The sequence below is a fragment of the Sceloporus occidentalis genome, unplaced genomic scaffold (assembly GCF_023333645.1).
Source record: "Sceloporus occidentalis isolate IW3139 unplaced genomic scaffold, rSceOcc1.0.p SCAF_5, whole genome shotgun sequence".
NCBI classification, from domain to species: domain Eukaryota; kingdom Metazoa; phylum Chordata; class Lepidosauria; order Squamata; family Phrynosomatidae; genus Sceloporus; species Sceloporus occidentalis.
Window position 1 is genome coordinate 114,234,645 of NW_028316985.1, and position 24,815 is coordinate 114,259,459.

The 24,815-nt window shown below is 39.1% G+C and overlaps 1 protein-coding gene across 9 annotated transcripts in view; it reads right to left on the reverse strand.

Moving 5' to 3' along the window:
• The window catches only part of APBB2 (amyloid beta precursor protein binding family B member 2), a 198,729-nt gene that overhangs the window by 107,951 nt on the left and 65,963 nt on the right, over positions 1-24,815 (reverse strand). For 6 of the 9 annotated variants that reach the window (XR_016281285.1, XM_089525149.1, XM_089525148.1 and 3 more), the window contains exons 1-2: positions 5,239-5,320; positions 3,549-3,623 (exon numbers count right to left, since the gene is read on the reverse strand). Coding sequence is in view for 8 of the 9 variants with exons in the window: in XM_089525149.1 (XP_089381275.1) it covers positions 3,549-3,612 (64 nt within the window). In the remaining variant the exon portion in view is untranslated. Of the gene's footprint in view, positions 1-3,548; positions 3,624-5,238; positions 5,351-22,831; positions 22,939-24,815 lie in introns of those variants that run through there. The other 3 variants (XM_089525147.1, XM_089525153.1, XM_089525146.1) reach the window with 1 other exon arrangement.

Genomic DNA, 24,815 nt, shown 5'->3' on the forward strand with positions numbered 1-24,815 from the left:
CCTATATCCAGAGCTTTAGGCTTCCTTAAGCATCCTAACACCAAGTTAAAATTCTGCACACACCTAATATGTTCTGCAACTTGTACAAGCATGCAGATTATACCTATTTGTGCTTATTTTTCAAAATTTATTCTGCTTTTCTTATTCACAGGGAAAGTAAAGAACTCAGTGAAGACACTGAAAATCAACCTATTCACTAACAGAATACTTACTGAGACATCATTCCCATTCTGAGATATTACCAAGCACTGTCCATGACTACTGACAGTTTTGCACAGTTTTTAAAAGGAAATTTTCAGGCAGATAAAGCTATATTTATCCCTCCAAAACATTCACATTACAGACCCAGTACTAGCAATTATTTAGAAGCTATGTTTGGTTCTTTTAAGGAAAAGGTTAAAGCAGTGTAAAATTATGTTTACAACAGATTGTGATAAGATGCAAAAATGGCCATCTCTACATAAGGCAGGCACATCTATTTTCATTCCTAAGGTTCTGGACAGTTATCCTCTTCTCAGTCAGACATGTCTTCAACACTTAGGCACTTGGTTTCACTCTCCCTACAGCTTTCACAAAGTTTGTTCCTCCTATCGTTCTGAGCTCACCAACATGGCTATTTATTGATGGTGGACGTAGAGTAGGGATGCAGTTATTCCCTAATTTTATTCTTAAAGGAATCAGTGAATAATTTTAGCAGTTTTTTCCCCACTGTGAAGATGTCTTTGAAAGCTATTCAGAGTCCACTTCTTATTTTGTCAAAAAAAAAAAAAAAAAAAAAAACCACACACATGTGGGGGTTTTTGTGTAGAAGACAACATTTTCTGCACAGGAAATAATATTTCAGCATATAAATACTGTTTTCTGTGCAAAAAGTGCTCTTTTCTGCAAACAAAAGTATAAATTTCACACAAAATATATACCCTGAACTATAAAGTTTCTCAACTGTCCAGGAGTTTCCTTGTCAGAGTTTCCTGACACTTAAGAAACATGTTTTTCAATCTTTTTTTAAACTTTTCCGAATATTCTTTCCACTCTTAGTGCAGAAGTACTAAGACTATAGTATCTGACCAATGAGCAAACCTCAACACCTGACATGGAAGTGTTTCAACTACAGCTGGACAATGATGCACAACTTGAATCCCCATGCCATGTCTGAAGTTACAGCTTGCACATCTTCTGAGGGCTACAAATGAAACATTCTGCATGTTTACCTGGAAGTAAATATGACTGCATTCCATGGGGTTGTGAGTTTAGGACTGTACCCTATATGCTGTCAAAGATACATCTCAAGTCACTCCAAATGTCATTCTCCTTACTTGTTTAAGAAACACAAACGTATTAATTCTTCAGAGAGTTGAACATTCTGTAACTGTGTTGTGTCATCTATGCTAGACCATTTAAAACAGACATATTCCAAAAGATTAGAGTGATTTCTTGCCCCAGAATGGATGCATTATTTTTTGTTTGTTTGTTTTTATGATTGGGGGGAGGGTTGGGGTTTTAAATTGTAATTTTTAATTGTTTGATGTTTTATTTATACTGTTGGAATTCACTTTGATTCCTTTGTGAAAAAACACAATACAAATAATAATAATAATAATAATAATAATAATAATTAGCTGTTGTTTGAATTCATCATGTTAACAATCTTGGGCTAACTGAGAAGGCCAAGCAAATCTTCACAGTCTGGGAGAAGCAAAATGCATTTCTGTATCTGTGGGAGTACAGCAGAAGCTGAATGGAGAGCAGTGACAGCTAACCAGATTTTGTAGGAAAGTAAGTGGGGGAAACAGCAGCAGGACCAGCAGCAACAACAGGAGGATCATCATCATCAGTTTGACTAGTCAGATGTTTTAGGAAAGCCCTTAAAAACTATTATTTCAAATATTCTGTTAAAAATACTATACAGTAAATGAAATAATTGCAAGGAAGGGACAGGCTATCTTCGTAGCCTAGGGCATGAGCAAAAAATGCCAAGACTTGAAATGCAATAATCTAAATTAGGAGGGGAAAAGACAGGGGTTGTGCATCACAAAGAACATTTCATATACTGTCTTTTGTGAAGCTCATTTGACATACTTTACAATACAGAAAGCCTGAAGGCTTATAGGTTATCACCTAGAGAAGGCACTGAGACAGCTGCTTTTCAGCTGCTTTCTCAAGGGGTTAAGGGGACAGGTTGCAGATGTTAAAGAGATATTTATCTGTCCTCAGTGGAACACAGAAGCAAAACAAGGTCAACTGTAATAAGCTATCTGAACTGCTTTCCAGTAAGGAACACAAAAGTGTTTAATGGAAAAGGACAACTAATGTATTATAAGTATTATGTATGGTTGATGTGCTTGTTTGTCTGTTTGTATTGTTGTATTGTATATCTTTTAATAATAAATTTTTTAAAAAAAGAAAAGAAAAGGACAACTAAATACCAGTCCCATGCAGACAAGCAATATATTTTTATGGGCAACATATTCAACACTCCTCCCTCTACCTGTGCACAAGCCATGCTGATTTGACACCCAAGTAAAAATACAATGAACAAAGTGAATTATTATTATTATTATTAACCTTTATTTATAAAGCGCTGTAAATTTACACAGCGCTGTACATACAATCTTTTTAATTGGACGGTTCCCTGCCCTAAGGCTTACAATCTAAAAAGACACGACACAAAAGGAGAAGGGGAAGGGGATGAGGGCCAACAGTTCTTCTCTACCTCCGAGGCCTGTGTGTGTGTGTGTTGTGGGGAAGGAAGCATGTTAGTCTCTTCCACCAAAAAACACAGCTTTTTCTGGCATTTTAAAGACAGAGGTGGCACAAGCTTTTATGAACCACAGTTCACTTTATCAGATGTAAGATATTATAAGTGTGTGTGTGTGTGTGTGTGTGTGTGTGTGTGTGTATGCACTGCTGCAGGTATCTAGGTGGGGATATTGTAAACAGTGAGGTCAGAGGGGAAGTATCAAGTGTGGGTTGGATGCAGATTTAAGTCATGCTCAGAGAACATGCATAACATGTGGGGAAAGAAGCAGTTATTTGTGCATAGAATCCCAACATAATATCATGCCTTCGCTTCTCAAAGTTTTGCTCTTCTCTACTTATTGCTAGCAGCACTGCTAATTCTTTCAATACTTTATTCTGTCAGACAGTGTTTTGTGAAGAGTTGAAGAGTTCTGGGAATTTTTCATGCCGCACAATTATAGCACCATGATTGCACTTAAAGAGCCATAGCTGCATCCTGTGGAATCTGGCAGTCTGTAGTTTGGTGACACACTACTGTTCTCTGGATGAACTCTAAATACCCTCTCCCTAAACTGCAAATGTCAAGATTCCATAGGATGGAACCACAGAAACTGAAGCACCCTAATTGTACAGTATGAAAGACAACATGGATGCTGAACTCCCACTGGCTTTCAATATGAGTCAGTATTTTACTACTGAAAAGTTCAATTTCTGTGAATGTTTGATTTCTGGGGGGCATGGCTGTTGTTAGGAATGAACAACAATGGTCATCTATATATGTTTGTGCTACAAGTCCCATCATTGCTCACCTTTAGCTAAGTCAGTTGATTGCAGCTGATGGAACTTGTAGCCCACAAACATCTGAAGGGTCATATCTGTCCATCCTGTGTTACATAAAATAAATGAGGAAAAACTTAATGACACATGCTTCCTGAAGCACTGGTTGTCCACATGTGGTGAGATGTACATTTATGCATTTCACTGGGTGAATAAAATGTGAAGTTTTTACTTCAAGCATTAAATAAGAATTACAAAAACAAGAAGTAGAATCACTTGTGCTTCCTTGTCTTTTCTTCTGGATATCATCTAAAACAGGGACAAGCAATTTTAGGCCATCTAATGCTTTTGGATTATATATACCATGATCCCCCATCACTGGCTTAGCTGGTTAGGGATAAAAGGAACTTTTATCTAAACTGGGGCAGGGCTTTGATTCTCCACATGTTATTCAACTATACTCCCTATCACCCTTGGCCATGACTGATAACTTAAAGACATCAAGTGTGTGCACACATATAAGTAAGAGCTTGAGAAAGTCCAGCTACAGAATGTGGGGACCTTTTTCTTGGTACAGAAATAATAGTGGGATTGCCATGTTCCATATCTTACAGAAAACAGACCTTTATTGTCCAGTTGAAGTCCAGTTTTAAAAAACACAAGGAAAGAGAGTAGGGCCTTGTGGGTGCTCATAAACTGTTAGCCTATGTGCAATCAGACTGAGTAGATACATAGGTCACCCTGTCACAATTTTTCATACTATAGCATCATGTATCATATTTCTATTTGTATGTGTGTGTGCGTGTGTGTCCATGTGCGCACACCTTGGAAATCGCCTGTCAACTTATGGCGATGCCATGAATTTCATAGGGTTTTCTTAGGCAAGGAATGCTCAGAGGTAGTTTTACCAGTTCCTTCTTCTGAAATGTTTTTATATAATTTCTAAATGTATCTTAACATCTGAATTTTTTTTAAAAAAATCTGTGTCCTCTTTTTTTGACAATGCCACTATCACAGAGGCTATGCACATCAAATTTTTTCATGCTGCCTTTGTCTTTTTCATGTGCTTTACGAAAAATTAGTTATCTTGGTACTCGTAGGGTCACAGTGCATATAGAGACTCTTTACATAGGAGTATACATGTGTCAGAGTCTGTAGAGCTATATTACTCAATTTTGGCCACACTGGAGAACCGTACTATGCCATCCTGGTCACCATCTGGGGCAACCAGAAATGATCTTGCATCATTCTCATTTTTTGGGGAGGAGGCTGTTTTAGAAATATTTTTCCTAGAAGGGACAGTGTTTTAAAGTGTCTCAGAACTGCTGGGACTATTTTTTGACACACAAACACATTTGGGGGTGAGGGATGGCAAAGGGAGTGTGTCATTGAATAATTGTGTGGAAGATTTAAATGACATAAAAACCTGATGTAGCCAAACCAATCTGTGCATAAAAGTCACCTAAGAAATTTGAGCAGCAAAATTGACAATTAGCACACAGCAAACCTTTTACTTTATTTTGCAAAGGAAATTATTTCAATCATCATTAATAAATCATCATAGAAATCTGAAACTGTAATATAGATTTGCAAAATCAGTATTTATACAGCAGTGGATGGCAATGAGCGTTGCAACATTAGAAGCTGAAGTCAACCCTGTTAAGCTAAAGGATTCAGCTTTGCTTTTACATGCAGAAAGGAGTAGAGAATTCACATACGTACATGAATTGCTTTGACGATAGTGAGCCCCTGGGTATCGCCTGCCCATAGCGCCAGTCAGCACATTATCCCGAGTCCTCAGCTGTTTTCAAAAGGACTTGGCAGAATTGTTTTACTAGAGGAAGAGAAGGAAGCAGAAGAAGAAAAAACAGAATGCAAAGATTTAGTACAATGCCTATATTGTTTTCATTAAAATGCTAATGAGCCTCTGTATGGTTTTAGATGACGAGTTTATAAATTATTCATAGTCATGCCAGCCACAGAGATGAACTGTTGGGCTATTGATGCAGAGCAAATTTACTGCTTGTATTTGTCCTCCACTGATAAGCATAAATAATTTCAAGGTAAACACAGTACCTTGATACACTGGCTCACCTGGATTTCACAACCTCAGGGCATGTGGTTTCTCCAAGCAATGACCAAATTATACAACTACACCTAGCCAGCAGACCTAAATACCTAAAGGCACCAGAACCCATCTAATCTTGGAAACTAAGCAGGGTCAGTTCTGATTAGGACTTTGAGGTGAGATCACCAACAAATACCAGGTGCTTTAGGCTAGGTTTCAGAGGAAGGAAATGGCAAAACCATCTCTCAGTTTTCTTTGCCCAAGAAAACCCTATGAAATCCATGGGATTGCCATACATCAACAGGCAACTTGAAGGCACACATGCACACACGAGTGATGTCACCAGGCTTGGTGGCACCTGCTGAGGAGGCCAGTGGCAATGGTCTGCCGTGACCCCACTGCTCACTTCTTTTGGCTTCAGCATCTGCACAGCTCCCTCCCCAGGGAGAGAGCCAGACCAGCAATAAAGCCACAAGGGGAATGATTGCCCCTCCACCGCCCCCACCGCCCTTGCTACTGCCTCAGCTCCCAGCTCCCTCCCACCTGGTTTAGATGGGCTGTTGAAGGGGGGTAGCAGCGGCCTCCCCTGCCTCCCCTAGCTGCTCACGCCTCATGGCTTTGTCACTGGCCTGGGTCCCTCCCCAGGTCCCCAGGGAGCCACAAGGGGTGCACTCACCCCTCCCATAGTCCTTGCAACTGACTCGGATCCCTCTTCTGAGAAGGAGCTGGGTGGCAGCAAAGTTACGAAGGGCACACTTGTTGCTCTGCCACAGCAGGAGGAAGGCCCCACCAGGATGTCACTCCTCCTGTGGGATGTCACCTGGTGTGGTCTGCACCCCCACACCCACCCAGTGATAGTACTGACACACACACTCATTCAGTCAGAGGTCTGCGATTTGTGTTTGGGTGTGTACAGTATTACTTGACATACAATTAAATAAGGTGGATATTATGCTGTTATGTCTTCTGCATCATATAAGGAAAGGATTGTAGACCATAAGCAACTAATTGTTGCAGCCCACTTTTTTCCATTCAGTGCCAGGGCAAAAACATTGTGTTCTCTCCTTATCACTGCAGTTTTCAAAGTATGGAAGCAAGCAGTCTGACATTTTAAATTTGTTTTGAAAAAATGGGCAAGGAGGACCAAATTCAGATGAAAGTTAAATAAATAATATGTCAATAAATGGTGCAAGATTTCGGTGGTCCACTGGCTCATGAGCCCCACGGAAGTTGCCCATCTTTATCATATATTTTTATCTCCCAAAGTAAAGATATAACAACTAGTAATTAAGGTTGCTTTAGGGGGCTCTCCTCAAAAATATACTCACCATTTCTTTAGACAGAATAAAAAGGTACACACTATAAATCAAGCCTTCTACTGAAGTTCTTAATAAAATAAACAGAATTGTGTCCAATTTAAAGCACATAGAGTCAAGGTCTCTGGAGAATTCTATACGGCAAAACTTTTATACCCTGTCAACTTGCTGAGTGATATCTCTATGCTTGGCACATTTCCTCTGTCTTATTAAAGAAGAGAGGACAAACACCAGCATGACTATCCCTGTTCTTTTCATAAAGGCTTGACCTCTCAAGCTTTCCAGCTCTAGTCACTGGAAGAGTCAGCTGAACATAAATTTGAGAGAGAGAGAGACAACTGTGGGCCAACTCAGCAAATTAAAGATGTCTTCTAGTTCAAAGTTCTCAAAACTGTTCTAAAATAGGATCCTCTAGACATGGAATTCTCTTTAAAATATGTCACATGATCCAATATGAAAGCTAACAAGGCCTAGCCCCCATCCACCCACCTACAGCAGAGTAAGAGGTGCTTCTCATTAGACAACACCATACCACCAGAGTATCACATTTTCTGGAATTTTTCCTCTCTCCTTCTAAGAGCATTTAGATGGGGAAAGAGGTTAAAAATAAACTAGAAGCAAGACCTAAATCTTATTTTAGTTTCAAACTAGAGTAGACCCATTGAAATCAATAGGACTTGCTTTAGTGTTGGAATGAAGTTCCATTCATTTTAATGGATTTAGCCCAATGGATCTAAGATGCACATTATATAGCTATGTAACTAGGGAGTGTTATAAACCATCAGTTGACTGAAGCTAGTTTTTACCACTGTCCAAACTGCCCTATGACATACAGATCTATGTATGGTAAGCTGGGAAAAGAACAGTATATCACAGTGTGTTTATATCATAGTACTTGCCTAAGTTCCAAGGCTATACACCGGTATAGCCAAACATTAACAGCGCAATACTACATACCCAAGAGGCAACTGCCACAGGTTGGGGGCACATTGGCTCCCATGGGATCCTGGACAGCAGTGCCCCCATTTCCCCCAATCCAATTCAAAATTTGGCGGATCATTTCCCATTCCCCACTCCCATAGCCAATAATGTCCACAAAGCCTCTGGAAGCAGCAATTACTATTTTGCTGCTTTCTGGAATCTTCTCACTCTATTCTTCTGTCATGGGAAATCCATTATAAGTTGCTAGTAATTTGCCATTTCATGCCCTACGTGTTAGAAATAAAAAATCTCAAATATACTTGTCTGGATAAAATATCAAATGTACAGGTCTGAATTCTCCTTCAGGGCACATGAAATACACCTGTCGAACTTCTGTTTGAAGACCTTCAAAGATGGAGAGTCCAACAGCCTTCAAGTCAATCTATTACACTGCTGAATAATTCTTACAGTAAAAAAGGTCTTCCTAATGTTTAGGTGGAATCTCTTTTCTTGACACTTGAATCCACTGATTCATGTTCTAGTCTCAAGAGCAGCAGAAAACAAGTTGGCTCTTCTACATAGCACCCCCTCAGATGTTTAAAGATAGACATAATGTCACCTCTTCTATTCTTCAAGCTAAACATATCCAGCTTCCTAAATCATTGCTCATCAAGTGTGGTTTTCAGACGTTTGATCACCTTGGTCATCCTTCTCTGGATGAAATTTATAGCCACATACTTATTGTTCTGAATATATATTTCCTGAAAGTCCAAAGCTTAAAATATTCTTAAGTAGAGTGCTGATATTGATATTGATTTACCTACTAGACAATATGGCTGTTTGCAAAATTGAGAGCTCAGGTGAGCAAAATAGTAAATTTTAAGGAATTCTACCTAGACACATATTGACAAGCAGAAGGCAAACTCCATTCCATCTACATAGAGATGGGAGACCCACAACCGTTTGTCTCACCTGTTCCAAGTGGTTTTATTCAAATAGTCCAGCACTCTGGGATTTGGCCTCAGAGGACCTACCCTCTCCAAGTGGTGATGGCTAGAGTATCTCTCAGGCAATGTTCTAGTATCCTGTGTTAGAGAGCATACCATCTGAGTGCTGAAAGCTACAAAGTCACCTGCAAAATGTTCTGGGAGCTATTCTCAGGTTCTGCCCTCAGAATGTTAGCATTTTATTTGGGGGGGGGGGGAGCCCTGTACAAGATCTTATATGGTGAAAAGGCTAGAAGGCCACCAAATAGAGCAAAAGGACTAGTAACACCATCCTGAGACTTCAGGGGGCAAACAGAAAAAATATTTTGATTCCCTATTTTGGTGAGACCCTTTTGAGGAGGCCTCAAAATGCCCCAGGAGCTCATACAGTTGAGAAGCTATACTTTTCCCATCCCTCTTATAGATGTATATGGGTTTGCTGAGAAGTTAAATTGTATTTAGATTTTTGGTGGGTTTTTCGGGCTATGTAGCCATGTTCTAGAAAAGTTTATTCCTGACGTTTCACCATGGTCAAACCCAACAAGTTCAAACAAAGTCTAATCGTGACACAGAGAATAGTTGAGGTCAAAATGAATCAAAAAGCCACAAAAACGCTACGCCAATGCCAAATCCAATAAGAGAAAATGATAATCAAAGCAAAACCAGAGATCAGAAAGCTATTATAATTCTAAATCTAATTCTAAGATTTAGTTCCTTCAGTGCTGCTACCGCAGTGGACAAAAAGGTGCTGAGGGGAAAGTGCAGGAACGCTAGGGGTGTATATAGGGTGGGGGGAGCTATCATCCAAAAGACTTCCCTAGCAATTCTAGAAGGTTCTGAATGTCTCTGTGCAAGCTCAGGAAAACCCATTTGTGTAATTCACAGAGATCACAACAAAGAAGTTAATATTAAACTATTACATCCTCACAACTGAGGACAAATAATTTCCACAATTTCCTCCCTGCTGCGGAGTAGACAAAGATGACTGCACAGTTCTCATTCATATATCCTGAGTGTTCTAGCTTACTTGCTAATTAGCTTACTTGCTGTTCACCGCTATGATCTTTGGAATAGCGGTATATAAATAAAACAAATTATTTTAGTAAATAATTTTGTGCAGAAATACATGGGGGATTGCATGAGAATTGGGTGCTTGGGACAAATATTACTGTTTCCAGACAACTATGTATGTTTTTGTGCAAGATTGTTGCTTTGAAGAAAAAAAAGCACAACAAAATTCTAAACAGCAGACTTGTGCAAAAAAAAAAATTTTTTTTTTACAGAAAACAGCAATCTGGCAAAGCAACACCATGTGGCTATTTTTCGGCACAGGATTGCTGGCTTTTGTTGCAAGATTGCTATTGTTTGCTCAGGAAACAGCAATCTTGTGGTGGCGGAAACCACAGCTGGTTATCTGGAAACAGGGGCATTACTAGGAGTGCATGAGAGGTTTGGGCCAGACCAGATGACATCCTAAGGGGGGGGGAGTAACATCACTGTTCCCCAAACATCTTCTTTGGGAAAGAAATGGGATGTTGTGTCTGCCTGCATTCCTTTAAAATGCTGAAGAGATGGTGTGAGTAGGATGAGGCTCAGTGGGAAGAAAAAGGAAAGGCCACAGGATTTTTTTCAATTTAAAATAAAAAAATACAACAAAATTAATTTATTTTTTTTTAATTTTATTTAAAAACATCACATCTCATCGAATTTTCACTTTAATCACATGCAACTTACATGTAAATACTTTTAATTGTATAATTTTAATTTTGCTAGCCGTATTCATCATAACTATTACTATGACATTCAGTGACATATGGGAATTACGGTTTATGAATAACTGTACAAAAACATTACTAAGGAGCGTGTATGGTGTGATACAGGAGGAGGTCAATGCGGGGGGTGACACCATGTGTTACTGCACCAGGTGACACCAACCCTAGTGACACTACATCTGGAAACTGTGCAATACCCCCCCAAAAAAAAAACCCCATGTGTATTGCTGTACAGAATAATTTTCTAGAAGAGCAAATATTAGGTGAAAACTGCTCAAAGTTCTCACCACAGTTGTCATTCTTCCCAACCAGGTTTCCTGAGTGTTGGGGAATATATTTTTTGGCCAGAGAACAGTGATTTTTTTTCTATCCCTATCATAGAGGATATCAATGTACATAAAAATGGGTTTTGTTTTTTGTTTTTTTTAAATATAGTAATTTATACTTTCAAAGGCAAAACAACAAGATTAAAAAATCAGATCCCACAGTCAACTTGACTTGCATAGACAGCTGGCCTTTTAAATATAAAGACATTTCCTATACAAAGTGAAGAGCCTCGTTGCCACTTATTTATATCACTCACTTTTCAGACCCAAACCCTCAAACAAACTCACAAGCAACTGACAACAAAACAAAAATAAAATCATACTGAAAGAGATAAAAGTAACCAAGCAATAAAACTTAACAGGAACATATGAAACAATTACTCTTTTTATGGGTGATGCATTAATCGAACAAGCTTATGTTCAAAATGCAAGTACACAGATACATATCTCACACAAACAATGATTCCCAGCAGAATTGTGTAAAAGCTGAAATGGCCCCAAGAGCTGCATCTTTTGTTAATAAGCTGGAAATTCTATGCTGTACATTGCAGCCAATTTTAGTATCTTCTTTCAGGGTCAGACCTGAGACCTGAATTAAACACAGTGGAAACACACCATCCTTATTAAGACATTATTCTCCACACACTCAAAGAATGGAGTGGGGACTGTGTATATGCTGCTCCAAAAAAAGTTGCCCCTTGCAACTTCATCCTACCTTCCGAGAGTAAGGAGGAAGGGTCTAAAGGGGGATTTGACATCTAGTTCACCGGTTCAGAGCTTGGACATAGCCATACTGGCTGAAGGATTCTGGGCTCTGTTCTTCAAAAAATAACTTTTCCGAGCTCTGAAAATGAGTGGTTCTCATTCTCTGGTCTTCTACATGCTTTGCATTTCAATTCACAGAGTCTCCTACCATTGGCCATGGTGCCTGGAGTTCCAAGAAACTGAAGTTCAAAATATCTGGAAGAGAAAGCCTGAGAACCTCTTGCTCTGAAACAAGGCTGCCAAAAGGAGGAAGGTAGATTAATTTCCAAAGCAGTGGTTGCTCTGGATGTTTACCTCCATATCCAAGTCACCAAGCTCCTCTCACCCCGCACAAGAATATAGAAAAAAATTCTGCAGCAGAGACTCTTTGTCTGTGTAGAAAGTCCATGGGTTTCGCATTCCTGCAGAATGCGGAGCAAGGGTAAATACACACCTGTATCTGTATTGTTAATAAGGATTACTTTGGGCTTCAGAATTATGTGAAATAGTGCAAAAGCATGAAAAGCAGTATCTAAAAGGGGGAATGGGTTCCAGGACTGAGACTTCAGGCAAGAAAAGTGAAGCAGAAATGATTTTTAAAATGATAGAAGACTGTGGAGGCTTTGTACACTTTAAAAATAATGCCACAGGGATTGAAGTACCTTTCAACAACAGAGAGGCAGGAATGAGATATTATCAAGGCACAAAACATGCAGAGAAGATTAAAAAGTCTGATGTTATCTGGCACAATTTGTGTGTTTATCCTGAGCCGCACATACCAAGGGACTTTACAATTGTGCTTTCAAGGTGCCATGTAAGCTCTAGTATATCATGCATCATGACCAAGGTGCCTCTGGGGTCATCTTCAGATTTCAGGGAACCTCAAAATGAGTATCAAGCCCACCATTGAGAGAAATATCAACAAAGCAAACCTAGCTATTTTTCACAAGAGCAAGAATGCTGCCAGCCAAAAAGACAAGCATGAACAAAGCTAGAAAATCTATAGGAAAAAGAAAAACATAAACCTGCAGGTGTCCTGTCTTGCAAAAATCTGTGCTTAAAATCCAAACATGACCTCTTTCTTCCAATTACACATTCTCTGTAGTTTTTCTGCTCTTTTAAAGAATTCCTATTCCCAGAAGTGTTGTTCTACATTATTACCTTTGAAATACAAGGGCTGAATAAACAACTGGAACTAGTTTGTAAGTTGTTTTTCAGTTGCCTTTTCAGTCCTGTCCCCCAACCCCATGAGGTGTGAATAACTTTCCACAGCATTTATTATAATTGGTATCACCCTTGTAAACAATTCTGTTTCTAAAGGGCAATATACCACAAGCTGAGCTATCAGAGCACTGCCCTGCAACCACCTAGCTACCATCAGCAAAAACTGCACAAAACAGATTTTTGCTCACGTAGATTCACCCCCAGAGATTCTCTTCTTCCCCTCTCCCAAGATGAATGAGTTTCTCTCAGACTCAGTTCCATCCTTCCCATTGTCAACCAAAAACAAGACAAAAAGCCCCAAGACATGCTCATTCTGCAGGTATTCCTTGTCCCAGCTTTAAATGCAAGGAGCACAACGCAATAAAAGAATGTTTATCTTACAAGAACACACTGTGAATGGGACTGATTAGCTTATTTGTAAGGTGCATGGGGTTTTTTGCTCACGTATTCAAATTCAGAATCACCTGACAAAATGGTGTATTTCTGTGCCCTGTTTATGTGAGTGAGTGTTCACACATGTTGGTGTGTATTTAGGGAAAATAATAGAAATCTTTCCCTGTGGAATCACTCTTCTTGGCCTGCCTGTAGCTGATCACAGATAAAGTTTTTTAAAACGAGTTTTCTTTTCAATCTGTGGTTGCTCAAATCCACCATACTCCTTATACATCAAGTAAAAGCATTGTGTTGAGTTGGGTATGAAATTTAGAGAAATAAAAAATGTTCCCATTTGAACAATGTTATTTCCTTACAAAATGTTAAAATATGAGTATGCACAAATGTGTGGATGAAAATACACACACTAGAAAACAAAGTATTTTTATTTATATACTATATCAAATAGAGGGGCTGACATTCATATGCAGGTGTAAAGGGGAGGGGTTCAGTGGGAAAAGTTTGAGAACCACTGCACTTCATCATACAGGCTGCTGACTAGTGCTAACAATGACTAAAAAGCTTCCCTTCTTCCATATTAGGCTGCCAAAATAATATGCTTGGGTTGGGAACCAGGTGTGAACCTTTATATGCAACTGTGAGCTTAATTCTGGTACTGACTGCAAAAACCTTAGGTGAACTCAGAAGCACCCTGTTCCTTAATACTAAGAATACTCTAATACTAGGCATTCTCTGAAGATGCCAGCCACAGATGCTGGCAAAACGTCAGGAAGAAACTCTTTTAGAACATGCACACATAGCTCGAAAAACCCACAAAAAACTATAGATGCCGGCCATGAAAGCCTTCGACTCCACTAAGCATACAGTTTGTTAATATTTATTTAAAATATTTATATACTGTTTTGAACTCATAAGAAATCACAGCATAATAAAGTACTATGGAAACACAACAATATTTTAGATTACAAGGTTGCAACATACAATAATTGAACTACCCAAGTTAATGGCTGGGAAATGCCAAGAAAAAACACACCACATTTTTCATAAAAAACCAAGATGACACAATCATCAGTGCCTGACATGGTTCTACATTAGGATTGACACAACCTGTTGCTATCAAATAGGACTCTGTAGGATTGTGTGGCACAGTCAGTCTTCCCATAGCTTAGCAGATCTATTCAGGGCATGGGTATGCACAATGCAGCACATGGATTGCATGTGGCTTGACAGGGCCTCCAGAGTGATCCTAGCCTCCAAACAGTCCCTATGAAAATATTTTGGGGGGTGGGTTTTATGGCCTGCAGAGTTCAGTTGGGAGTGGAGGGAGGGTCCACAGACCCTCAGAAGTTGCCCATATAATTATGGGGAAATGATATTTCAAGTAATCTGAAACTGAAGGCTTTATATCTTTGAACCTGGTTTAGAAGCAAAATAACAGGCAATATAGCTCTTTTAGCACAAGTGTTATGTGAGTGTGAAATGGTGCTCCATTCAAAGAAACCCATTACAGCATTTTGCACTAGTTGAACCTTATGAACTAGCTGCAGGGAGGCACTACAGCATTCTGTCCCAAGGTATAGTACTTAAGATGAATAGGTATATGTTAAATCTGTATTACTTAGGCGCTCTCAGTAATGCATGCTTAACATATGCCTACTCATAACAACCACTATTTTGCACCTGACTAAAAGACCTCAGGATTCTTGGTACAAGGCAAACCAGATCCTAAAAGCCTATTAAAAGTTCACACTGACTGAGGCACAGGAAATGTATTGGGAAGAAAGCTGGACAGTGAAGAAAATCAGCACATTTGTAATGTAGTGCTGGAAAAGAGTTCTACATATACCACGGGCAACAAAAAGACAAATGAAAGAGCCTGATAGCAAATCAAGCCTGAATTCTAATTAGAAGCAAAAATGATTAACTGAGGCTGTTGTATTTTGGATATATCATGAGGTGACATGACTCACTGGAAAAGACAATAAGGTTCAGCAAAGTGGAAGGCAGTAAGAAATGAGGAAGACTGCAACCTTGATTCAATCAAGGTTAAATAGTCCTGAGTTTCCAGGGCCTGAGCAGAGCAGATAATGACTGGGGGCTCTTTGAGGTCTCTCATTCATAAGGTTGCCATAAGTCAAAGTTGACTTGACAGCAAATAACAACCCAGGCAACCTTGAAAAGCTAGTTACATGAAACTCATAATGAAAATCAACCTGATTTATTTTCATGGAGACAACGCCTATTGATGACTACTAGCCATGGCTGATATGGGAAAACATTGGGAGTATAGGATGCTGTTGCATACTATTTGATGAAGAACAGTAGGAAGAAAAGGCTTTGCTCCCACGCACTGCTTGTGAGTTTCCTAAGTAAGTTGAGAGCGCTGTGGGAAACAGGATGCCTTGGCCTCATCTAGCAGGGACACTTCCCAATGTGTTGTTTCTGAACTACATTCTGACACATCCTGTAAAGGAGGGGAAAGAGGTTCTTTTTGTTTTTATCTGAAACACAGCTAAGAATATAACTTCTGTTTACCAGCTTAACAAGAACACTGGTGCCACATTATATAGAGGTGTGTGATAATTGTATGGAAAACAGCATCCTCAAATGGTAGCCATACACCAGGATAGCAGAAGCTCAGTGGTGGAAGTAACGATTTAGAAAGTTTTCTGCCAGTTTATTAGTCCAAGTCCATGTACATCCCCCCTTCCCACCAAAACTGAGTAGAGCTTTATTAATTAATTCCATCAATCCAAACACTTCTTAAATAGGGAAACAGAGAGAGCTTTTGTGGCCTTTTTATGTTCTTCTGATTAGCCTGGACAACAACTAAATTGGCAAAATAAATTATACATCCAATTACCAATAAAATATTTACAATTAGTCTCTGAGCAGGGTGCCAAGAAATACCTCTGATTATATACTGGATCAGAAACCAGATAATTTCTGGTACTTTGTGTGGTGAAAAAAATGCATGGTAAGCCAAACGCAGCATAGAACTTGGGTTTTTTATTTTTATTTTTTCCCTGATGTACTACATAGTGAATTTGACAAAGGATATAGTAAAATGTACTTTATTTAATTCTGTACTGAGAACTCAGGTAAACACTGATTAGAAAAATCAGCAGAGGCCTGGTATCTCTATTGCAAGAGCTAAAAATGACTTCACATTTCTGTCAGTCATGCTGACTGAACACATTTTTTAAAAAATCCATACGTGCCCTGAATATTATTAAGTCTACTTTACAGCATCTCAGAGAAGACTCTTAGAACACAGACATTTTATCATTATCAGCTGCCAGCAGTGCTAGGATGAGATGTTTGGAATGTCACCAAGGGCCTGTTTGGACTCTACCCTGAAATTTTCCTGAGGGAGAGATCAGGAATACACCCCTAACCCATTCTCTCCTCACCTTAGATGAGAGATGCAAGCAACTAAACTGGAATATCTGGTGGCTATTTTGTAAAGCCTCTCCTGCCTGGGTGATTATCAGAAAAGCAGCACTCTACGTCTTTTACTGTAACAAAAAAATCCATCTCTCTCCACGCCAAATCTGAAGACTGTTTCTACAGGGACATCTATGCCTTTTTGAGCATGTACAGGCAAGAAAGAAGCCCCAACCTACTCAGTAATTCTCTGGGCCTTTTATATCACTATATCTATCTTTCAAAACCCTTGTCTCTTTGAACGCATTCACCTTGAGTACACAGGCTATATATGTAGGTTGCATTTGTCCAGAGGCTCCATGCAATGGAGATCTGGTACATACACTTACTGTATATTCTCCTAGCCATTCCTTTTTGGTAACTGGATCAACTTCCTGTTTGCCTCCACACAAATAAAGCAAAGTTTGATAAAATCAAATTGATTTTTCTAGTAAAATACACCTCTTCTATCTCAGCAATGTGATGACTTTAGTATGTATGAAATTTTATTTCTAATATACAGTATTTGCTGTGCAGTATTTTGTAAAGACTGTCTGCCAAATTCATAACAATTAAACACTTGACATGATTTACTATTGTTCCACCAATCATTGCAATCAAAGGCAAAATTTCCCTGCCATTGTGGCTCACTGAGCTGGCAAACTTGTATGACAGCTGCATTGAATTAGACAGAAATTGAACACTAGCTCCACCTAAAAACGCAGAAGAGTCTGCACTGCTAAAAGTAGGATTTTAGCTTGCCTTCTCCCTTACAGGCTTGTTTTTCTTTTGTTTAGTTGCAAAAAGAAAGAGGCAATTGGGATCATATTGCAAACATACACTGGGTAAGAAAGCACACCAAACAATTCCAGAAGAAAATCAGCCTGTGCTTTATAAAGTCTAGTAAAGCTTTTGATTTTGGAGATAATGAAAAATTATGTTTTGCTCTTAAAGAAATGATGTGCCACAGTATGTGATTGCCCTGATGCATAACCTGTACTCAGGACAAGAAGCTACCATCAGAACAGAATATGGAAAAAGAGAATGGTTTCCAATGAGCAAGGGGATCAGCCAAGGCTGAATTTTATCACTCTGTTTAATATGTAAATTGAATCCATCATACATAAAACTGGAGTAGATTTAGATTTAGGGGAAGGAGGCATGAAAAGGAAGGAGCACCAACAATTTAAGATGTGCAGTAACACCATATTACTAGCAGAAAATAGAAAAAACTTGGAGGGACTATTGAAGAAAATAAAAAAAAAAGAAAATGGCAGGTTTGCAGTTGAACATTAAGGAAACAAAAATACAGTGGGCCCTTGATATCTACTGTGGTTTGGTTCCAGGACCTCTCATGGATAACAAAATCCATGGATGCTCAAGTCCCATTAAATACAATGGCATACCTAAATGGTGTTCTTTATATAAAATAGCAAAATCGAGGTTTGCTTTTTGGAATTTACATTTTTAAAAAAATATTTTTGAGCTGTAATGGTTGAATCTGTAGATAAAGAATCTATGAATATGGAAGACTGACTGTAATGACCACAGATGATTTACATCAAGAAGATGATAAAGACATTGACATAGTCTAAGATTTTTCATACCTTAGTCTCAGTTATTAATCAGAATGGAGATTACAGTCAACAAATCAGAAGAAGACTAGGACATGTAAAGCCAGCTATAAATGAAATAGACAAGATCCTTAAGAGTAGCGTAAAGCCATATCACTGAATACCAAATACCAGGATTATCCATGCCAGCATATTTTTATTTCTATGTATTACAGAAGAGAATCGTTTGAAATATGATACTGCAAGAGAGTTTTGTGGATACCCTGGACTATTAAAAAAACAAATAAATGGTCCAAGAGAAAAATCAAGCCCGAACTGTCCCTAGAAGCCAAGATGACTAAACTGAGGTTGTCGTACTTTGGACATATCACGAGAAGACATGACTCATTACAATGATGCCTGGTAACGTGGAAGATAGTATGAAGAGAGGAAGACTGCATTACAGGTGGATAGACTCTATCAAGAAAGCCATGGCCTTCAGCTTGCAAGGACTGAGTGAGGCTGTTGATAACAGGGTACACAATGCCTTCCTTCCACCTGCCCCCATGTTCTGAAACTGAAACAGTGATGGTATTAGGAATATGCAGTGCAGCTTCTTTCCAACTCAGACCAGGACTATTCCCAATCAATCATTCCCAATCAATCAATTAGATTAACAGTGCCAAATTAGCCTTTGATTTTTAAAAATGTAAGTATCTCATCTGTGTGAGAATCCTGCTCAGCCATGGAAAACGCACTGGGAGATCCTTAACAAGTCACACTCTATCAGCCTAAGTGGCAAATCTCCTCTGAATAAAGCTTTCCAAGAAAATCCTAGAGAGAGTTGCCATGAGTCGGACTCTACTTGAAGGCATATAACAACAAACAACAAATCTGATCTACATCTTGCCCTTACCTCCAGAAGCTCAAGTGCCCCTTTTATCCATACAACAATCCTCTTAGGTAGACTGGGCTGAAAAAAAATCATAACCTCACAAAGCTCAGTTAATTTCTCTAGCTGAGAGATGATTTAAACCAGAAATGTCTACTCCAGAATTGAGAAGTAGCTTTCCAGATGCTGTGGGACAGGGCTCCCCCTTTCTGTATGACATTGGTTATGCTTGCTAGAGCTGATGGAAACTACATGACAGCAATACTTAGAAGGCTGCACATTCCCTTCAATTGCTCCAGTTCAGGTCCATGAGTCTTCCTACTACACCACAATGATTTTCATGCAGCACACATTTAGCACACATGCTTCTGTGAGGCTTTGGTCACTTGAGCAGATTATCTGAATTATTTTCTTATCAAGGTCCCGGTACAAATGGGCCTTTAAGGGACGCCCTCGTCACGTGCTAGAGTTGCCTGGGGGTGGAGCGCCCACACTTCCCACAACCCTAGCATGTGATGTATACATGGTGCGCCACTGTTACATAAGTGCCGTGCAGTGTACACACACCGCCGTGCGGTGCTTACATAACAAGTGCGCCAATGGCACACTTGTTACATCACCACCACGGCTCTAGAAGAACCCACTTTTTGTGGGTTCTTTTTCCACCGGCAAGAAACCATGCGGTTTGGCAGCTGCGGCTTCCCTCCAGCGGAAAAACAGGCGCCAGGAGGCCAGTGTTTTTCAGCAGCCTGTACTGCGCCAATGTCATCTCTTTTGCAGTTTCAAAATTTTAGACAGAAATGATTCAATTAGCACTGAGAAGTATATCGAAGAAGTTCCTGTTCTCTTGTAATAAGACCAAGGAAGAAATCGTGATGCAATTATCCCATATCTTGCATCAATGTTTTCTCACACAAATCTGAAGGCTGCAGCTGCAGCAGCAGTTCAAACAGCCAACTCCTTTCAAGGCAGATGCTGCAGTAGCTGGAAGGGAGCCACCACCTCACTGCAGCAGGAAACTTCCAAAGGCCAGAAGGAGACATTTGTCAGAGCTGTCTGGCAGCTGCCAAAATCACTACCAGAGTTGAGGAAAGACAGTGTTTTTTTAAAAAAAATCAGAGAACAGCACCCAGGCATAGCATCATCAATCCCAGTGGCTCCCTCCATCCCAACTGCCACAGCTGTGGCCTTAGAGAAAGAGAACAGTGTCCAGCATATGCTGGACTTAATCCCCTCTCCCACTGCCATGCCCTTTTCCATATGTTTTATGTCTTTTTCAGTGGTAAACCTGAGAGCAGGGAATTGTCAAATAACCATGTATAAGCTGCTGTAGGAGCATTTTTGGCTGAAGAGGGGTATAAACACTCTAAATAAATAAATAAATAAATAAATAAATCAGCAGTCAATATGGTCAGGCTGGTTAGAGGATTCTGGGAATTGTAATCCAAAATGTAATGTTCCCATGTTGATTCTCTGTCACTCAATTTCCCAACCCTCCTGTCTCCTAACTCAAAGTGTGATGTGCTAACTCCACACATTTCCTGCATCTGCATCACTTCATGGGCTGCCATTTGGGAAAGCAGGGAGAAAAGAAGTAATCTCTGGCAGTACTAGGCATTACCGCAGCGATGGGGGATGGGGGGGAGGAGACACAGGATCTGCTGGCTTTCTTAGTAGCCACACACTTCCAAATAATGTTGTTTGTTGTAGCTAAGGCAGAAGGCTCCCTTAACTCCTCTGAGATTTGATTATGTCCTCCCAAAGCAGTGAACCTACCTTGATGCTATTCCCTCCTTCACCCCAAAGGATTTTGTCTCCCTGGATTGGAAGGAATAAAGTCTGAAATAATTTAGACATCATAGCAGACCTACCTACATTTTGCTTTGGTGTGATGTCTGACTTTAACCGACAAATCAGATTCTGAAACAGCATTTCAGAGAGATTTGTACTATCTATCATATAGAGCAATTGACATCCCACAGTTGTTCTGGCCCTGCCTCTGGAATTCACCAGAGATGCGAAGGCCCAAGAAAAAAATATCGGAAATTTTTCCCCCCTGGATAAATAACAAATATAAAAATGGAAAAAATAGATTTGGGATTTTAGAATGGTTAATAAAGTGTACAAGACAAGATCTATGTCAAAATTATCTCCAAAAGCTATAGTACGAGAAGACTTTTATGTAAAATAATGTAGAGTGTCTGATCATTATAACTCCTAGTCTTGGTATCCTTTCTCTCAGTTCTTTTTCAAGGAATGAACATTTTATGTAAGAGACCAATGTTTGACAAATGTTGATTCCCCACCTATCCTGTTTTATTGTTTTTTGTTTACTCTTAATAAGTGGAAAACTAAAAAAGGTTCCTTACAGTTCAGGACTTTGTAGCTCCATTTAAATTTTAAAAATTTAAAAAGGAAATTCAATTGTTGCCTGTATAAACTGTTCTTTTAATAAACTAAATAATATATAATATATTTTATGTTCCCTGAGTAACTAAGTGACTTTCAGTCAGTATAGGGTGTAAACATCTTTCTTTTCTTCTATTTTATGAAAAATCTGGGAGCTTTTCTGGGGGCAAAATGGGGGGGGGGGTTCCGATGGCTTCAAAATTCTGAGAAATGTTATATCCCTAGAAGCAAATGAGCCTGGAGTAGAAAATCTGTCTCCAATTTGTATCTAGATCAGTAAGCTACAATGGAAGATGTGAAGACAAATTTTCTATCACAAGTCCATTTGGTACTGTATGAACAGCACAAATCCCCAAAACATAAACAAATGCAGGCAGTAGAAAGAAATCCACTTTAAGGATGGATGCAAAAGGCCAATCCAAGGAGTCTGTGAGCTTCAACGGCCACAAAAAGCAGTCTCAGAAACTGCATGAAGCCCTAGGATTGCACATTGCTCAATTTTGATTTAAAGACTGGAATGATCAGCAGATTAAAAATGAAAATAGACAAACCATTCCAAATACTGGTTAACAGAAATCATAGTTTGTCATCATGTCTGAACTGTAATATCAGCCAATCTAAGAAACCATGATTTCTCAGAGCAAGAGGACCTGTGCCACATATTCCCTCCTCAGGTCTTCATCTGCTGCTTTATCATCTGCATACACACATGGTTTTGGTATTGCCCTCTTAGCTTGTTAAACAACAGTTTTACATGATGAACATAGTTTATCAGACAAACACTGTTAATCTGTACCCCAATCACTAAGTTGACTTGAGACAAATTAAATATTTTATTGTACAGCGGGCCCTCCCTTTACATGCCCCCCCCCAATAAGGGAAAATCCGCATATGCTTGCGCTCCATTAAAAACAATGAGGCACATGCTGGCGGCTTAATAATAATAATAATAATAATAATAATAATAATAAATGATTTATTTATAGCTCGCCCAATCATGAGGAATCCAAGCAGGTTACAATAGTAAAAGTACATTAGAAATACAGTAAAATTCAAAATTAATCTCTTCCCAACCCCCCATCCCAGTTCTAAAACTACAATATTAAATAATCAAAATTTAAAAACAATAAAATACAATAGGCTAAAAATTGGGGCTTGGGGGCTGGAAACCACATATAGTGTGCCTATATATGGCACAGATGCACTGTATATTGAATATTGTTATTTATATATATATTATATAACATTATATATAGTAAACAGTAAAATAATATTAAATACTTACTCTCTCCAGTCTTTGGTGAAGGCTTTGGTGGAAGGCCCCGTTTTTTAGCCCTTGATGCAAGCAGCAGTCGCACAAATGGACTGAGATGATATCCTGTTGTAATTGATCTGGAAGTACAAACAAAAAAAAAAGGGGGGGGAGCAAAAATGAATCACATAAAAGTTGCCAAAGTTATTCACTTCTCCTGACCTCGTGATTCCACTACTCCTTAAGTCTCTTCATTCTGTCCTTGACATGAAAGACCTCCACAGTCTTGCCCCTCCTTATCCCTCTGTGCTTATTACTCAGCACAACCCTTCCTGTGATTTCTGCAGCTTCTGAAAACGACTCTGCTTATTTTTTCTGGCTGCTCTTTATGTCTGGAACTGCTTTTCAGAAGAAAAAAAGAGATACAAACATGATAACAGTTGGTATTCAGTACTGTATGTGGCTTTACCCAGTGCCTTAATGGATTGCAGCCGCGTCTAGCCTTCCCCAACCTGATATTCTCCAGATGTGCTGATTACAACTCTCACCATCCCTAGTCGGTGGTTGGTTGTGGATAATGGGACTTGTCAACCAACAAATCAGGAGGGTGGAAGGTGGAAAGAGGCTGAGCTATACATATTTTAAACAACTAATAAAGCATGCAGCCCAATGGAGTTCACTTTTTTTCTCTCTTAAAATATCAACATTAAAGATGATGCAACATTTGCTATGGACATTTAATTAAAAGAATCAAACTGTATGAAATGATGATAGAGAGAGGCAGTCCAAGTTTAAGAGGCAGAGCCTGGCACCTCAAACGTAGAGACCTAGTTCATTCAATAAGGGAGCTTTGAGAAAAAGAAGTGAATGAGCATGGCTAATCCCATACATGCCACTCTGAGCTTGAGGAAGTGTAGAATATGATTGATAAATAAGCACTACAATACAACAAGTATTGTATAATTGTGTATAATTACAGTGCTCTAGAAATAAAGTTTAATAATAATAATAATAAGCCACCATGTCAATGCCACACAAGCAAAAGGGAGCAAAAGAGGGAATGGGTTTACATTTATTTCTAACCATTCCGCTAGTTTCCTGCCTGGCCTTCTATTCCAGCCTACACACATTTCAGGTTCCTCACTCTCTTGCTCTATTCGCAGCCATTCCTAAACAGAGAATCAATTGATCTTTGACTAGGTTTTCTATCTTTATTTATGGCATTTATATACCAGCCCACAAAGGCTCCTGAGGCGATGCAAAAAATTAAATGCATTTTTAAAAAAAATAGAACAAATCTATTTAAGTTTAAAATACATTGAATATTTTTCTAAAACCCATTTTAAAAGTCTAAAAAAATTAGTGTCAAACATAGTTTTAAAACAAACAAAACAGTGCTATTTCAAACATCAAAGGCCACAAGGAACAATTCTGTTTAGCTGCCTGCAGAAAGCTCAAAACAGACATAGCCAGCCTATCTTCCTTGGCATGGAGTTCCATAATTGTAGTTGTCACACAGGCAGGGAGACTAAACCAAACCCTTAAGCTGTACTAAATCAAATCTCGGTAACAGTTCCTTTTCATTCTTGGCCATAATATTGTGCTTCCCTGGTTTCCCCAATGGCAAGCTGGCTTTAATTGGCCAGTGTTCCTGCATCAAATCCTTGACCTCTTGGTGATTCATGATTCCACCCTGTTGCCCTAGGAAGCTGATAATGCAAACATATATGCCTTGCCCATTCCTGCCATCTCGTAAAATACTCACATTCAAAACTGGCAGGCAGCTACAGTCCTAAAATCATTAGTGTAGTCACAAAAAATGTGTTGCATAGCAAATGTCCTTGGACTACAGCTCCCATCATTCCTCCCCATTCACCATACTGACTAGGGACAATAGGAGTTGCAGTTCAAGAGTATCTGGAAGGCTGCATGTTCTATAGTCTTAATTTAGAACAACATAGGATAGCAGGAGAAGAATAGGAAAGGGAACAAAAATGGTCTCTCTGAGCTCTACATT